The sequence below is a fragment of the Puma concolor genome, chromosome C1 (assembly GCF_028749965.1).
Source record: "Puma concolor isolate L17-30 chromosome C1, mPumCon1.1.hap2, whole genome shotgun sequence".
Lineage (NCBI taxonomy): Eukaryota > Metazoa > Chordata > Mammalia > Carnivora > Felidae > Puma > Puma concolor.
In genome coordinates, this window is record NC_141674.1 from 53,583,026 (window position 1) to 53,601,039 (window position 18,014).

General features: G+C 36.3%; 1 protein-coding gene across 6 annotated transcripts in view; it reads left to right on the forward strand.

Moving 5' to 3' along the window:
- RAVER2 (ribonucleoprotein, PTB binding 2) overlaps positions 1-18,014 on the forward strand; it is a 100,980-nt gene that overhangs the window by 16,844 nt on the left and 66,122 nt on the right. For all 6 annotated transcript variants that reach the window (XM_086717204.1, XM_086717203.1, XM_086717202.1 and 3 more), the window contains exons 2-4: positions 4,201-4,267; positions 8,910-9,379; positions 12,483-12,674. In XM_086717204.1, the coding sequence (XP_086573330.1) occupies positions 4,201-4,267; positions 8,910-9,379; positions 12,483-12,674 (729 nt within the window). The remainder of the gene's footprint in view (positions 1-4,200; positions 4,268-8,909; positions 9,380-12,482; positions 12,675-18,014) is intronic.

Consider the following 18,014-nt stretch of genomic DNA (forward strand, 5'->3'; position numbering starts at 1 on the left):
AGGGAGACACAGAATCTGAAGCAGGCTCCAGGCTCTGAGCTGTCAGCACAGAGCCTGATGCAAAGCTCGAACTCAAGAACCATGAGATCATGTCCTGAGCCAAAGTTGGACGCTTAACCGACTGAGCCACCCAGGTGCCGTGGTAGTAATTTTTTAAAAATATGTAAGTAGCAAAACAACAACCTAGAAAGCAAATATTCATTGATAGAAAAATAGTCCTAGAATGGAATATCAAACAGTAGTGAATAAATGAATGGCCAGGTGGAACATGAGTGAATTTTTGGAACATATTATTGAGTATAAAAAGCAAGGCACACAGGGCACCTGGCTGGCTCAGTCAGTAGAGCGTCTGACTCTTGATCTCAGGGCTGTAAGTTTGGACCTCAAGTTGGGCATGGAGCTTACTTAAAAAAAAAAAAAAAAGCAAAGCACACACACACACAAAAGCAAGGCACAGAAAACTAAAAGCATCACCATACCATTTCTCTAAAGCTCAGAAACAAGTAAAACAACATATTGTTTGGAGATGCATACCTAAGTGAGCAACTCCAGCCATAGGGGAAGGGTGGGATGAGCCTAGCAAATGAATGCAAAAGTCAGTGGAACAGTGTTGCTAATGTTCTCTTAGGTTTGGTGGTGAGTTCCTAGATGCTTATTTCATTATTATGCCCCATAACTTAATATGTGTTACAGATAATCTCTTTATAATATCAAATCACTTAAAATTTTAAAGGCAAATTAGCAAAAATGTTTCCTTTTTTATTCCAAAAAAGTAGAATTTGAAATCTGTGAAGGCCTTTCTTAGGGAAAAAAAAAAAAATTAATGAAAGTAAGTCTGAGAAGGGTTTAGAAGGTGATGTGATTCATGTTTAATACTAAGCCTGGGTTGGGGCGCCTGGGTGGCTCAGTGAGTTAAATGCCCAACTTTGGCCCAGGTCATGATCTCGTGGTTGATGAGTTCGAGCCCCACAATGGGCTCTCTGCTGTCAGCACAGAGCCCACTTTGGATCCCCTGAACCCCCTCTCTCTACCCCTTCCCCACTCATATTCTCTCTTTCTCAAAAATAAACATTAAAAAAAAAAAAAACCTAAGGCTGGGTTTCCTTAAGGCTATCAATTCTCTCCCCAGGAAATATTTCATTTGTGCAAAACTTTCATTTAATTCCAGACAGTGATAATGAACGTGGCCTGGAGATAGGTTACTAAAGCTGTTTAATGCTATCAATTTTTTTTTTTAATTTTTTTTTTTCAACGTTTATTTATTTTTGGGACAGAGAGAGACAGAGCATGAAAGGGGGAGGGGCAGAGAGAGAGGAAGACACAGAATCGGAAACAGGCTCCAGGCTCTGAGCCATCAGCCCAGAGCCTGACGCGGGGCTCGAACTCATGGACCGCGAGATCGTGACCTGGCTGAAGTCGGACGCTTAACCGACTGCGCCACCCAGGCGCCCCTAATGCTATCAATTTTGATGAACTTATCTTACTGTAAGTAATTTGTAACTGATATTCCTGGTCAGAAGACAAAATGTTTTCATCAAAGGTGCTACTTCATTCCTTAAAATTAACTTATAAGTTAATAGAAATGTCATAAAGCTATTAGAATAGGGAGATACAATTTCAGTTGTTTGGGTTCTGTGCTTCTGTAGAGCATAGTGGAATTTAGGCAAATGGTTGTTAGGGCTCTCTTTCAGGTTTTAAGTTTTTAATTTGGCCAACTTACCAAGGCTTAAATTGAGGGGTGACCCACTTTTGCCTGGGTCAAAACAACCAGGGCATGGAGAAAAATAATCGTTTTTTTTTTCTTTACAAGAAGCCTTGTAAGGTTTCCCAGCTGGCAAAATCTGTATGCCACATCTGATACATAGAAAAGTTACAATTTTAAATAGAGGTATTTTAAAAATAAAAACTTTAAGTTGCAAAATGCATCTTTGAATATTTAAGATCTCTCTCAGGTAATTCAGCTGAATGAGGAACATAACGTGTCATTTGTTTACAGATAGTTGATAATGTGAAGAGCAGTGTCATGTTTTCTTAATCTGGCGCTCGACAGCTGTTAACTACTGAAAGGAGAGATGAAAGTCTGTGTGACTAAAAGCGTACCACCTTCTATATTAAGTATTAGCTGATTGGCAAGATGTGTGTGCTATGCTATTGAGAGAATTACACTTTCTTAATGAATACACTATATGTTTTTTTTAAGTCCAAGAAAACATTACAGTTTACAAGATAAAAAATTACCATAGTAAGATATGTATATTGATCATACTACTACATAACTCATCAAACCATATTTCACAAAATTGGTAGTATATGTACTTTAAAATATATCTAATTTTGACTTACTAATAAAGAATACTAAATTATCAACTTTCTTTTCTTTCTTACCATAGGTGATTATCTTTTCTTCACCTAACATTATGTTTTTATATTTTGCCTGTTATGTCACTCTTCCCCTACCCCCCCCCCCCCCACTTACATTGCGTTAAAGGGGAAAATATGTCTCAATTTGTAACTGCCCACGTATTTATTTTCTGTTTCCATATGATCTCTTACTAGGGCACTAATGATATTGTTTTTGTAATTCTTAGTGGTAGTATACTATTTTTAATTAATTTTAGAAGGAATATGGTGGTATTGTGTAGAGGTTAAGGTTGTAGTCCCTGGAACCAGACTGATGGGTGAATCTCCACTCAGCAAGTTAGTATGACTTTGGCAAGTTACTTGATTTTTCTCTGCTCTGGTTTCCTGGTTGTTGTTTTTTTTTTAATTTTTTTTTTAACGTTTATTCATTTTTCAGACAGAGAGAGACAGAGCATGAATGTGGGAAGGTCTGAGAGAGAGGGAGACACAGAATCTGAAACAGGCACCAGGCTCTGAGCTGTCAGCACAGAGCCTGATGCGGGGCTCGAACTCACGGACCGCGAGATCATGACCTGAGCCGAAGTCGGACGCCCAACCGACTGAGCCACCCAGGCGCCCCTCCTGGTTTTTAATAAAAGGAGTGAGGTACCCTTGCTCTGGTACCTAAGTAAAAGCTAAATGAATATTAGCTATAATAATGGCAATAATAAGAATTATTATCATTGAGTAAATTCGCTTCTATTGTGAACTCAACATACCAGCACTTGTGTATGTTTAATTTATTTATGTGCAATATAGAGCAGGTTGGCTGTAACCCTCCATCCAGGATCAGAATGTCCACCTACATGATAGTCCAGTTCCTTTAAAAAATAATAATTGCATCTGTTGTGTATTATTAGTAAACTTTCAAGGCCAAATATCAATTCAATGACAAAATAATTATTTTCAGTTTAGTGTATGTTTGACTGCCTAGCGTATGCAAAGCAGTACAGGTACTATACAAATCTATGAAATACAGTTCCCATACTCAAGTGTTATCAATTTAACAGGAGGATTGGGAATATAAATTTGCTTTTTCAGGACCCCAGCTGGGTGAAAGTCATACCAGAAGAAGCAAGTTCAGACTGGATTGATAATGGAAACAGAATGAACTGGAAAGCCAGTTTCAACATCTTGGGGAGCCAAGTGGAAATAAATTGAACCACACGTGTACCTTGTGGTGGTTATTGTTTCATACCCAGGGATCGCTAGGTTTGCAGTCTAACTGTATTTATTCTCTAGGCTGGTACTACAGCATCTACAAGTGTATTACTTGTTAAAAACTCAGTATGTGATATACAAAGAGAAATGTTTAATATTATTTCTATAAGACAGGCATTAAAAAAGTATGATCATTGTTAGTGTAGAGGTGAGAGAAGTCATGTCCTGTGGGAAAGAATTGGAGAAAACTTCATGAAAGAATATTTGAACTGGGATTTCAAAGGATGCGTGTGGTTTCAGATGAAGTTTACAAGTATTGATATCTTTGTCCCACGCAAGGTCAAGGTATCCACATGAGCAGAGATTCAGAATGAGGGCTGTGCATGGCATCCTCATGAGATCGTGCTCATAGAGCAGAAACAGGATCTGTGTGCAGATCCTGTACTGGGAGATACAGTTGGAGAGGTAGGTTGATGTTATATTTGGTGGGCCTGGAATGCCTTTAATTTAAATAATGGAGATCCGTGGAAGGTGTTGTACATGGCAGATGGTGGTGGTAGTAATGATTGGCTAATACAGCTGGATTATCCACTAACTGCATTCATGTGTTTATTTGAACTCGTGTTTTGTCTCTTTCAGGAAGTTCATGATTTATTACAAGACTATGAGTTAAAGTATTGTTATGTGGACAGAAATAAGAGAACAGGTAAGATTTCACTTTTAAGCATCTGGTTTCACTTTGATTCTAAATGTGGGCATTATTAATGTATCTATGTATCTTACTAGAAACATTCATTTTTATAAAGAATGTCCTAATACGTTGTGATGTTATAGTAAATTTTTGTAGGCTTTGTATTGTTTATTTTTTAATTGCAGTGTAATTAACATGCAATGTTATATTAGTTTCAGATGTACAACATATTTTTTTTAGGTGTACGACATATTGATTCCACAATTCTATACATTACTCAGTGATTACCACAGTAAGTGTAGTCACCATCTGTAACCATACATGATTACAGTATTATGGACCGTGTTCCCTATGCTGTACTTTTCATCTCCGTCACTTATTTCATAGCTAGAAGTTTGTACCTCTTAATTCCCTTTATATATTTCACTCACCACTCCCCCATGTCCCCTCAGGCAACCACCAGTTTGTTCCCTGTATTTAAGAGTTTTTTTGTTTTTTTTTTTTATTAAAGCACATTCAGTGCACAACACGGGGCTCAAACTCATGACCCTGATACCAAGTTGCATGCTCCATCACATGAGCCATTCAGGTGCCCCCCCCATTTGTTTTTGTTTATTCATTTGTTTTTTTAGATTCCACATATTAGTGAAATCATTTGGTATTTATCTTTCTGTCTCTGATTTGTTTCACTTAGCAATATACCCTCTAGGTCTGTTCATGTGGTTGCAAATGACAAGATCTCATTCTTTTTTATGGCTGAGTAATATTCTGTTATATGTGTGTATATATACATGTGTGTGTGCATATATATGTATATATATACACACACCGTATCTTCTCTATGCATTCATCTATTAATGGACATTTGGATTGCTTCCATATCTTTGTTGTAAATAATGTTGCAGCAAACATGTATCTTTTCAAATTAATGTTTTCATTTTTTTTGGGTAAATACCCAGTGGTGGAATTACTGAATCATATGGTATTTCTATTTTCAATGTTTTGAGGAACCCCCATACTGCTATCCACAGTGGCTGCACTAATTTACATTCCTATTAACAGTGCACAAGCGTTCCCTTTTCTCCTCATCCTCATCAACACTTTTAGTTCTTGTCGTTTTGATACTAACCATTGTGACTGGTGTGAGGTAATATCTCATGATTTTGATTTGCATTTCTCTGCTGATGAGTGATGTTGAGCATCTTTTCATGTATCTGTTGGCCATCTGTATGTCTTCTTTGGAAAAATGTCTATTCAGGCCCTTTGCCCATTTTTAAGAAATGTTTGTTTATTTATTTTGAGAGTGAGAGTAGGAGAGAGAGAGAATGCCAGGTAGGCAGAGAGAGAGAATGCCAAGCAGACTCCATGCTATCAGCACAGAGCCTGCCACAGGGCTTGATCTCACAAACTGTGAGGTCATGACCTGAGCTGAAATCAAGAGTCAAATGCTTAACCAACTGAACCACCCAGGCACTGCCCATTACTGCCCATTTTTTAATCACATTGTTTTTTGGTGTTGATTTGTATATGTTTATATGTTTTGGGTATCAGTCCTTTGTCAGATACATCATTTGCAAATATCTTCTTACAATCATTAGGTTGTCTTTTTGTTCTGTTGATGATTTCCTTGGCCAAGCAAATTAGTGTAGTCTCAATAGTTTATTTTTGCTTTTGTTTCCTTTGCCTAAGGAAACATACCCATAAATATGTTGTTAAGGGTGATGTCCAAGAGATCACTGCCTTTTTTTTGCAACCATTAGGAGTTTTACAGTTTCAGGTCTCACATTTAAGTCTTTAGTTCATTGTAAGTTTATTTTGTGTATGGTGTAAGAAGGTGCAGTTTCATTCTTTTGAATGTGGCTGTACAATTTTCCCAGCACCATTTATTGAAAAGACTGTCTTCCCCATTGTATATTCTTGCCTATTTTGTTATAGATTAATTGACCATATAGGTATGGGCTTATTTGTGGGCCCTCTGTTTCATTGATCTATGTGTCTGTTTTTCTGCCAGTACCATCCTGTTTTGATTACTACAGCTTTGTAGTAGATCTTGAAAGCTAGGATTGTAACACTTTGAGCTTGATTCTTCTTTCTCAAGATTGCTTTGGCTTCTTGAGGTTCTTTGTGGTTCCATATAAATTTTAGGATTATTTGTTCAGGTTCTGTGAAAAATGTTGTTGGTATTTTGTTAGAGATTGCATTAAATCTGTAGATTGCTTTGAGTAGTGTAGACATTTTGACAGTATTGGCTCTTCCAATACAGGAGCATGGAATATCTTTCCATTTGTTTGTGTTATCTTCAATTTATTTCATCAATGTCATAGCTTTCAGAGTACAGGTCTTTTACCTCCTTGGTTAAATTTATTCCTAGGCATTTTATTCTTTTTAGTACAATTATAAATGAGATTGTTTTCTTACTTTCTCTTTCTGCTATTTAATTATTAGTGTCCAGAAAGGCAACTATTTTCTGTGTATTAATTTTGTATCCTGCAGCTTTGCTGCATTCGTTTATTCTAATAGTTTTTGGTCAAATCTTTCAGGTTTTCTACGTATAGTATCATACCATCTACAAATAGTGACAGTTTAACTTCTTCCTTACCAATTTGGATGACTTTTACTTCTTATTTAATTTCTGTGGCTAGGTCTTCTGTACTATGTTAAATAAGAGTGGACATCCTTGTCTTGTTTGTGGTCTTAGATAAAAAGCTTTCAGTTTTTTACCATTGCGTATGATGTTAGCTGTGTGTTTTTCATGAATGATCTTTATTTAGGTTAAGGTATGTATCCCCTAAACACACTTTGTTGAGAGAGCTTATCATCAGTTCATGTTGAATTTTGTCAAATGCTTTTTCTGCATCTATTGAGATGATTGTATGACTTCTTTGTTTTGTTAATGTGGTTTATCCTTGTTGATTGATTTGTGAATATGTGAACCTGCTTGTCTCCTTGGAATAAATCCCACTTGATCCAAGTGAATGATCCTTTCAATGTATTGCCGAATGCAGCTTGCTAATATTTTGTTGAGGATTTTTGCATCTGTTCACCAGGAATATTTGTCTGTGATTTTCTTTTTTTTTGTAGTGTCTCTGTTTTTTTTTAAATCAGGGTAATACTGGCCTCATAGAATGTATTTGGAAGCTTTCCTTCCTCTTCTATTTTTGGAATAGTTTCAGGAGAATCAGTATTTTTGCTTAAATGAAAGGTAGAATTCACTTGTGAGGCAATCTGGTCCTGGACTTCTGTTTGTGTGAAGTTTTTCATTATCAGTTCAACTTTGTTACTAGTAATTGGTCTGTTCAGATTTTCTATCTCTTCCTGATTCAGTTTTGGAAGATGGTATGTTTCTAGAAATTTACCCATTTTTTCTAGGTTGTTCTATTGACAAAATTTTTTGTGGTATTCTCTTACAATCTTTTGTATTTCTGTGGTGTCAGTTGTTAATTCCCCTTTTATCTCTGATATTTATTTGTATCCTCTCTTTTTTTTCTTGATGAGTCTGGCTAAAGGTTTATCAATTTTGTTGATCTTTTATCTCTTGGTTTCATTGATCTTTTCTGTTGTTTTTTTTTTTACTCTCTAATTTATTTTGGCTCTGATCTTAATATCTTCTTCCTTTCCTGGCTTTGGGCTTTGTTTCTTCTTCCTTTTCTAATTCCTTTAGGTGTTAGGTTAGACTGTTGGAGATTTTTCTTGTTTCTTGAGGTAGGCCTGTATCCCTATAAATTTCCCTCTTAGAACTGCTTTTGCTGTGTCCCAGAGATTTTGGAGCATTGTGTTTTTATTTTCATTTGTCTTCAAGTATTTTTAATTTCATCTTTAATTTCTTCATTGAAGAAATCCAGTGGCTGTTTAGTAGCATGTGGTTTAGCTTCCACCTTTGTGTTTTTTTCCACTTTTTTTTCTTGTGATTGATTTCTAGTTTTATACCATTGTGATCAGAAAAGATACAGGATTTAAATTTTATTAAATTTATTGAAACTTGTCCGTATCCTGTCATATGATTATCCTGGAGAATGTTCCTTGTGAACTTGAAAAGAATGTGTGTTCTATTGATTTGGAGTGGAATATTCTGTATATATCTGTTAAGTCCATCTGCCCTAATATGTCGTTCAAAGACACTGTTTCATGATTGATTTTCTGCCTGAATGATCTATTCATTGATGTAAGTGGGGTGTTAAAGTCCCCTACTATTATTGTATTACTGTCAATTTCTTGCTTTCTGTCAATATTTGCTTTATGTATTTAGGTGCTTCAATATGAAAGAAAATTTTTAAGACTTTATAAAATTTTGCATTAGACATAGTTGGAAAAAATAAAGTCTGTATGAAAATCAAAAACAAAACAGAACATTGTAGTATCTTACAGTGGAGCTCCTGATATAATTCCTGTACTTTGATTTGAGTCACTGGTCATGAAATTAGGTTAGTGGTTGGTATCAGCCTAAAAAAACACAATGAAATAGAATAGAAAATATCAGAGTGCATTGCATAGGGCAGGAGTTTCAGTTACTAATACTTTTGTTTCAGAAATATCTGAAGTGTGTGTGTGTGTTTATTGAGTCACAGACCAAAAATATATTCCTTACTGTGGGTCACAGTCAAAAAAGTTTGCAAACACTGGCTTAGACAAAACTTTAATTCATTTTGTTATCTTCTAGCTTTTGTTACCTTACTGAATGGGGAACAAGCCCAGAATGCCATTCAGATGTTCCATCAATATTCTTTTCGAGGAAAGGACTTAATTGTTCAGCTCCAGCCAACAGATGCTTTGCTGTGTATTACCAACTTACCCACTTCTTTTACATTAGAAGAGTTTGAAGAACTTGTTCGTGCTTATGGAAATATCGAGAGATGTTTTCTAGTCTACAGTGAGGTTACTGGCCATTCCAAAGGCTATGGATTTGTGGAATACATGAAAAAGGACTTTGCTGCAAAGGCTAGATTGGAGTTATTGGGTAAACAATTGGGAGCATCAGCTCTGTTTGCACAATGGATGGATGTTAATCTATTGGCTGCAGAGCTAATTCATTCTAAGTGCCTTTGTATAGATAAACTCCCTAGTGACTACAGGGATTCAGAGGAGCTGTTGCAATTTTTTTCCAGTATACATAAACCTGTGTTTTGCCAGGTATGTATTTTTCAGGTATCATTTGAAATATTTGAAAATATCTGCCTCTGTATGTATTGTATATGCACTCAAAAATTTATTATGCATATGTGAATATCACAGTGGATAATCTAATTCTTCTTTAGTCTATAATGAAGACTTTAAGTTCATGGTAAATTTTAAATCAATTCCCATTGTGTGTGGGTCAACCTATAGTATTATATAGTTAAGTATGTCTTAGCAAACCCATCACTTGCTCATTCACCTCATTCCATCCATGTGTCTAGCCTTTCATTCATTGATCCATTCATCTATCCAAGTTTTACTTATTATCTTCTCCGCACCAGACACTATATTGCTAAAAGTTAGAAATAGAATAGAAACGTACTCTCTCAATACCTTACAATTTTTCAGAAGGTACTGACAAGCAAATAATGATAAATCCTGTATAAAGAGTGATGTAATTATTGGAAGATAGAAAAGTATTATGAGGTTTAAAAAGAATGTATAATTCTGTCCTAATGGGATCATGGTGAGACATTTAGAGAAGATCTTGAAAACTGACAACACTGGTACGAATTTTCATGTAATATATCAGTAAGATTAAATATATTCTACTAAACATGATATGAACTATAAGATCCTTCCCTTATAGGTGTTTGATAGCAACTAATGAACTCTTTTTTTTTCTCTCTTTTCTTAATTTCTTCCTTCTCTCTCTTCTCTCCTTCTCTCTCTTCTCTCCTTCTCTCTCTTCTCTCCTTCTCTCTCTTCTCTCCTTCTCTCTCTTCTCTCCTTCTCTCTCTTCTCTCCTTCTCTCTCATGCTTCTTTTCTTCTTAACCCCTGTTCTCCACCCCCACCACCCCACCGGTTTTCTTTAATCATATATTTGTTGAGTCTCTACTGTTACAGTGGGAGACTAGGAGTTATGGTCACTCACACACACACACACACATACATATACATAACCATAGTATATTTAAATAATATATATAGCTAACTACATAACTATATATAATATCTATAATTATAATTATATATCTGTGTATATATTATATATAATATATATGCATATAATATATATATGTATTATATATTATATATGTATAAATGCCTACTTTATTTTTTCATTTCTACCCCTCCAATCCCAATATAAACATCAAAGAAACCATCCAAGAGCTTCATAAAATTAGAAAGTTTTGTGACAAAGCTTTTGTCAGTCTTTGCTCAGTTATTGAAAAGTGATTTCTCTAATCCATATACTATTTTTGAATACTAAAAATTGTATAGTGATATTCTAAGGTCATATATAATTCTCTGTAGCTGTCGTTGAGGCCTTTGAGGCAAATGTGAGGGGGAAAGCTGTTTATCACAAATTGTATTTGAATTATGAATCCCAGAATTGGAAGGTACCTGAGAGGTTCTTTAATCCAGCTTGCCATTGGTAGAAAAGTGTTTGTTACACTATTTGCAAGTGGCCATTTAGCTTCTGTTAAAATACTTCAAAATAATGGAAAATTAACTAGATGGGGAGTCAGACTAATACATGTTTGAGTGGCTCTCCTATTGAACTAAAAAAAACTCTTTAAAACTACTGATGCTGTGGACTTAGAGGATTTTGTCTTTTGGAAGAATTAAAATGGTATTATAATTTATATAGTCATGAAAGTTACCATAATGAACCAGGAATAATAAGTATTTGAAACGTTTTCAAAAGATTGATAAAATAACTTTATGATGACTTTAGCAGTGGATCTGTGATGTTCAGATTCTTGCTTGGTAGGTAGACATGGACTACGTTGAACATAGTCTCTTACTTTGTAATCAAGGGACACCAAAGACAGTGACGGCTTTTACAAATCTTGATTTTAATATCTGGTTTGGATTACAAGAGGAACGGGGTTGTAGGAGAGATGTTTAGAAGAGGTATATGTTTTCCCTTTCTCCCATGTAATTGGAAAAAGTTTCACGGAAGAAGTTTCATGAGGAAAGTTTTAAAAGGAAGGAAGAATGTGAAGGAAAGATAGAAATTTGGTCTCACTGTATAGTTAGAAAGTAAAACTTCAAAAATAAGAGAAAAGAAACTAAAAAGGACTAAGAAATGATTTAATTGTAATATTAACCTATGAGATGCCAAATCCAAACAAGTATCATAGATGTGTCTTCTTAAAGACATACCATGCTGAATTTTATCACATTTACCACTTTATAGAGTGAATGTGTTTAAGATAATTCAGACATGCTCAAAACTTAGAAACTTTTTAGTGTCTTATTTTGTTCTTATTTTTGCCTTTGTACCAGTCTTTACAGATCCAGGACTTTAGTATCTTCCTTTACACTCTTACAGGTGGGTGACTGGAAATAAATCTAGTTCTGCATTGTAGGAGTTTGTTTAGGGCACATTCAGAAATAAAGCTTGTGTGTTGCATATGGTATTTTAACAAACCCAGGGCACAATTTTCCCACATAAGGTTTGCTTTGGAATACTTGACCAAATTCCTGAGATCTTCCTGAAATACTGAATTAAAAGTTGAATATGGTTCCTCCTACCTTTCTTCTCTTGATAATATAAACTTTAATTTACATAGATATGTGGTCAGATAATTGTTCAGTATCTTTCTTTGTCCATGTATCTGGTAAATATATTTTAAAGAAAGTGTTATTTATTGTGTTTCTACATTTTTCTATAAATTATCAGTTACACATCTTTCTTAATATAGAGGGAATATTGTCATTTGAGCTTTGAGTTTTAAAGTAAATTAGAAAATCAAAGAATTGAAAAGAAATTGGACAGAGTCCTGTTTATCATCCTATCTTCAGGACTGCATCTAAGCAACTAGTGAACATTCGTTATTTATGTATTTGTTTATTTATTAATGTACCTATATGTCCAGTGTGGGGCTCGAACTCATGACCCCAAGATCAGGGATCGCATGCTCTTCCAACTGAGCCAGCCAGGCATCCCACAACTAGGAAACTTTTAATTTTCGAGAGAGAGAATACATTATTTTCACCAGTATATGCTCTGATACATTTGTTTTTGAAAATGAAAATTACATACTGAAAATAAATATTTCTAACCAGATATTAGGATTCTCCTTTTAACAAACTGTGTTAAATCAGCTTGCACAGGATGAAGGTAGTTATGTTGGCGGCTTTGCAGTGGTGGAATATAACACTGCAGAGCATGCTGAAGAGGTTCAGCAAGCCGCTGATGGTATGACGATCAAGGGAAGCAAAGTCCACGTTTCCTTCTGTGCCCCAGGAGCACCTGGGCGAAGTACATTAGCAGCATTGATAGCAGCTCAACGTGTGGTAAGTTTATTGTTCTTTATGAGGATATAGAAGAATGCTAATGCTATCTTAATCTATCCAAACCAGTTGACCATTCATTGGACCTTCATTACATTTCCATTACACAAAGACATTCTTCCTTTGTAAAAATTGGCTAAATGGTATCTCTGTCAAATCAAGCCAGGAGTCATTACAAAAGAAAAAATTGCATTAAGTGTATCCATCTGAAGAAGTTTTTTGAAGGAATGTTCTGTTCTAAACTTTGAGTGTGATGTCTCTTTTTACAAGGTGTTCATAAGTATGCATAGTGCAAATACAGGAAGGTGTGTGCTTCCTTTTTGCCCACATGGCTCATTGTAACTACTTCTTTATTGTTGACTGCCTGTTTATTTTTCTCTGTACCTCTGTAGTATGGAAGTTCCATGCAGATAGACACTATTTCTTGTTCAGTTTTTACTCGAGGCATGTTAGCATAGTATGACATTTGAATGTGACGTTAAAGTATGATTTTGAAATGTATTGTTGGGAATGGAGGATAGAATTGCTAGATAAATACAAATTTTGCATGGGACATACTTACATTGAAAAAATTATTCATTGATTATCTGAAACCCATCTGGGTATTACCAATTAAATCTGGCAACCATAAGGAGGTAGAAGGAATTGAATAAAACCTTTCAAGCAGTAGGATGAGGTGAAATTTGCGTGCTTCCAGAGTGGTGAGTGGTGGAGGTGGACGAGTATAGAAAGGGATGAGATGGTAGGTTGATGCCAAATCAGAGGACCATCAAGCACTGGAAGGATTTAGACTGAATTTGATAAGCAGAGGGGAGCTTATGAGGTATATAAACAAGGTAGTGATGGGATCAGAGTGAAGCCATCAAGAGACTAGTCTGAAAGTGGCTCATGGATGAACGGGGGAGGGAGAAAAGGATAGGAGATTGCTCTTGGTCTCACATCACTTGCCCTCCTCTTCCTGTTCTTGCACTTCATGTCTGGTCCTTGATCCCTTCTCCCTTCTTTTGTTTGCCTTTTCCTTCTTAAGCTCTCCTGTCATTCTCCTGTTCTAAGTCACAGCCTCAGCTATTCTTTGACTGTCAATGTCATGCCTCTGTTGGATCAGAGTTGCTGAGTTTACAATTCTGAATTCATCCAGTCACCTACTTCTGCAGCCAGGGCACTGTGTCCTCTTGAAGAAAAACAAACACTCGGGTGACTTGATGCTACTACATGTGTGTGTCCTGCATTTATGGCTGGTCCCCTGAAAAACTTTAGCTTCACATCTCTCATCAGCCGTTCTTCTCCTTTTTCTACAGCAATTACCTTAAGCCTTAATCTCTCTTCTGCCTTCGTCCTTTGTATCGGATGGTCATGCTTCATCCATGGACAAAGATCCCTGCTCTCTTGGAGGAAGAGTTGTACCTCGTCCAGCCAACACAGCGGCTCATGACTGTGTCTCCCATCTTCAAGGATCGTGATCCTTACCTTTCAACGTTTTTTCATTGGTTGCTCTGCTAGCTCCATCCCATCTTCTCATAAACATGTTCAGATCCTTTCCTTTAAAAATTCTTTCTAGAAATTGGCTTTTCAGTCAGAGTGGCTAAAATGAACAAATCAGGAGACTATAGATGCTGGAGAGGATGTGGAGAAACGGGAACCCTCTTGCACTGCTGGTGGGAATGCAAACTGGTGCAGCTGCTGTGGAAAACAGTGTGGAGGTTCCTCAAAAAATTAAAAATAGATCTACCCTATGACCCAGCAATAGCACTGCTAGGAATTGACCCAAGGGATACAGGAGTGATGATGCACAGGGGCACTTGTACCCCAATGTTTATAGCAGCACTCTCAACAATAGCCAAATTATGGAAAGAGCCTAAATGTCCATCAACTGATGAATGGGGAAAGAAATTGTAGTTTATATACACAATGGAATACTACTTGGCAATGAGAAAGAATGAAATAAGGCCTTTTGTAGCAACATGGATGGAACTGGAGAGTGCTATGCTAAGTGAGATAAATCATACAGAGAAAGACAGATACCATATGTTTTCACTCTTAATGTGGATCCTGAGAAACTTAACAGAAGACCATGGGGGGAGGGGAAGGAAAAAAAAAGTTTGAGAGGGAGAGAGCCAAACCATAAGAGACTCTTAAAAACTGAGAATAAACTGAGGGTCAATGGGGGGTGGGGGGGGGGTGGGTGATGGGCAATGAGGAGGGCACCTGTTGGGATGAGCACTGGGTGTTGTATGGAAACCAATTTGACAATAAATTTCGTATTTAAAAAAAATTTTTTTTTATGTTTATTTCTGAGACAGAGACAGAACACGAGTGGGGGAGAGGCAGAGAAAGAGGGAGACACAGAATCCGAAGCAGGCTCCAGGCTCTGAACTGTCAGCACAGAGCCTGATGCGGGGCTCGAACTCACAAACTGTGAGATCGTGACCTGAGCCAAAGTTGGTCGCTCAACCGACTGAGCCACCCAGGCGCCCCAACAATAAATTTCATATTAAAAAAAATAGAAATTGGCTTTTATATTGCTCTTCCTTCACAACTGGAGCCTCTTGAACAATTAGCCCCTACTTGCTTAATTCCCGTTTCTTCATTTCCCATTCCGCCTCAGCCTGATATACTGTGGTTTCTACCTCAGCTATTCAAGTGAATCTGTTCCCATTTAGATTAATAGAGATTTCTTAGTATTGAAGTTGAGTAGGCACTATTCAGCATTTTATTGCTTGGTGTCTTTAAAAAAGTCTCCTCCACCATCTTGAATTCTACCCACTATTCTTTTTCTGCCTAAGTATTCGTGCCCTTTCTTCTTTTTCCCTAAGGGCTGGTATCAGAGTTCTGCCTTTGGCTTTTTCACTTACTTCTTGTATATTCCAATAGCCCCAGTTATTGCCTATCAGTAATGACTTACAAGCTTATATTTTTGAACCAGTTTGCCCTCAGCACTAAATATGCATTTCCAAATGATTATTAAACATTCTTCCTTCATATAAGTAGTTAAATTTCAACATTTTCAAAAGAAAAGTATCTTTTCTCTGGAATTTGTTTTTCTGTGTTCTATAATGTAATATTGGATTTGCTGAGGTTACAACTCTGAATCCATCCAGTCGCCTACTTGCACCAGCACACTGTGTTCCCTTAGAGAAAAACAAACACCTAGGTGGCTTGATGCCACTATAAATATATGACATACATGTATAATTCTGTGTTCGGTATGTGGCACAAGTTCACCCAAACTAAAATTATCTGAACCAAAAACTCAGTTAATCATGATTGGTTTCCCTCACCTGCTGCCCAAATCCAGATGTCAAAAATATTAGTAAATCCTTTCAGTTGTATGTCCCAACATTTCTTAAATCCTTGAGACTTGTCAACATCTTTGTTACTTTGCTCAGGATCTCATCTTTTCTCACCTTGGTGTTGAGAATAACCCTCTGTGTGGTCACCACTGTAATCCATCTTCCACAGGACCTCAGGAGTGATCTTTTCCATCTTCAAATCAGATTATGTCATTTACTTACTTAATATTCTTTAATGTCTGAATAAATTCAGATTCCTTTGCATGGCATGCAGGGCCCTTCATGATCATATATCAGTGATAATGGGAAATCTTAAATGTTTCTTGATCTTAAAAGTAATGCATTTGCATTGATGCTTTCTACAGGTTCCTGGTACATATACTTTATCAAATTTTCGAGATTAAAAAAGAAAATCATGGGGCGCCTGGGTACAGTCAGTTAAGCATCCGACTTTAGCTCAGGTCATGATCTCACAGTCCATGAGTTCGAGCTCTGAGTCAGGCTCTGTGCTGACAGCTCAGAGCCTGGAGCCTGTTTCAGATTCTGTGTCTCCCTCTCCCTGCTCTTCCCCCCCACCCCCAAAAACAAATAAACATTAAAAAAATTTTTTAGTAAAAATTTTAAAAAGTCATAAATAGGTACTAAAATTTATCAGAGCATTTCTGCAACTTGAGATAATCCTGTGATTTCTCCCTAAATTCTTTAATGTGCTGAATCACACTGATTTTCTCATGTTAAACCATCCTTGCATTATAAACTGTAATTGATAATATTTTTTCCAATGCATTGTGTGATTTGATTAGATATTTTATTGTGCATATGTGTACGTGTCCTCATAAGTGAAAAATGCTTAAAATTTTTTGTACCATCATTTACTTTGGAATCAAGGGAAATACCTCATTAACTGATTTAACTGTTTTTTCTCCTGCTCCCCTTTTCTTGCTACTTCATGGATCAATTCATATAAAATAGGGCTTGCCCATTCTTTGAAAATTAGAGAAATCTTGTCCATGAAATCATGTAGACCTAGTCCTGGAAACTCATACAGAGGAAAATCATTGGTTACCATTTAAGTTTCTCCTATAGATGTTTAGACATTTTACTTTTGTTTTTGTCTCTATGCCATATTTGGCATTTGATTATATTCCACAGATTCATCATCCATTTTGGTTGATTTTTCAAATTTATTGGCACATAGTCATTTATAATATTTTTAAAATTTATTTTGTCTGTTCTCATTTTTAAAAATTTTATTTATGTATTTTGAGAGACAGAAGAGCACATGAGCTAGGGAGGGACAAAGAGGGAAGGAGAGTGAAAGAGAAAGAGAGAGAGAGAGAACAGAAAGAAAAGAAAGAAAGAAAGAGAAAATCCCAAGCAGGCTCCACACTGTCACCACAGGGCCCAGTGCAGGGCTTGATCTCAGGAACAGTGAGATCATAACCTGGACAAAAATCAAGAGTCAGATACTTAACCGAATGAGCCACTTAGGCGCTCCTACTGTTCTCATTTTCATTGTGTATTTTATTTATTTTTTTTCTCTTTGATCAGTGTTGCAAAAGATTTCCCCATTTTTTCAGAGAAACAGTTTTCTTGTGTTTATTTCTACCTTTTGCATATTTCTGCCCTTCTTTTAAAATTTTAATTACAGTATAGGTAACATAGTGTTATATTAGTGTCAGGTGTACAGTATAGTGATTCAGTCATTTTGTACATTACTCAGTGCTCATCATGATAAATGTACTCTTAATCCCCTTCACCTATTTCGCCCCTCCCTCCACCCACTTCCCCTCTGGGAACCATCTGTTCTCTACAGTTAAGAGTCTGTTTCTCAGTTTGTCTTTCTCTTTGTTTTGTGTCTTAAATTCTACATGTGAATGAAATTATAAGGTATTTGCCTTTCTCTGATTTATTTCACTTAGATCCATCCATGTTGTTGCAAATGGCAAGATTTCAGTCTTTTTTTGCCTGAGAACTATTCCATTTTCTGTGTGTGTGTGTGTGTGTGTGTGTGAGTGTGTGTGTGTGTGTGTGTGTGTGTGTGTATCACCTC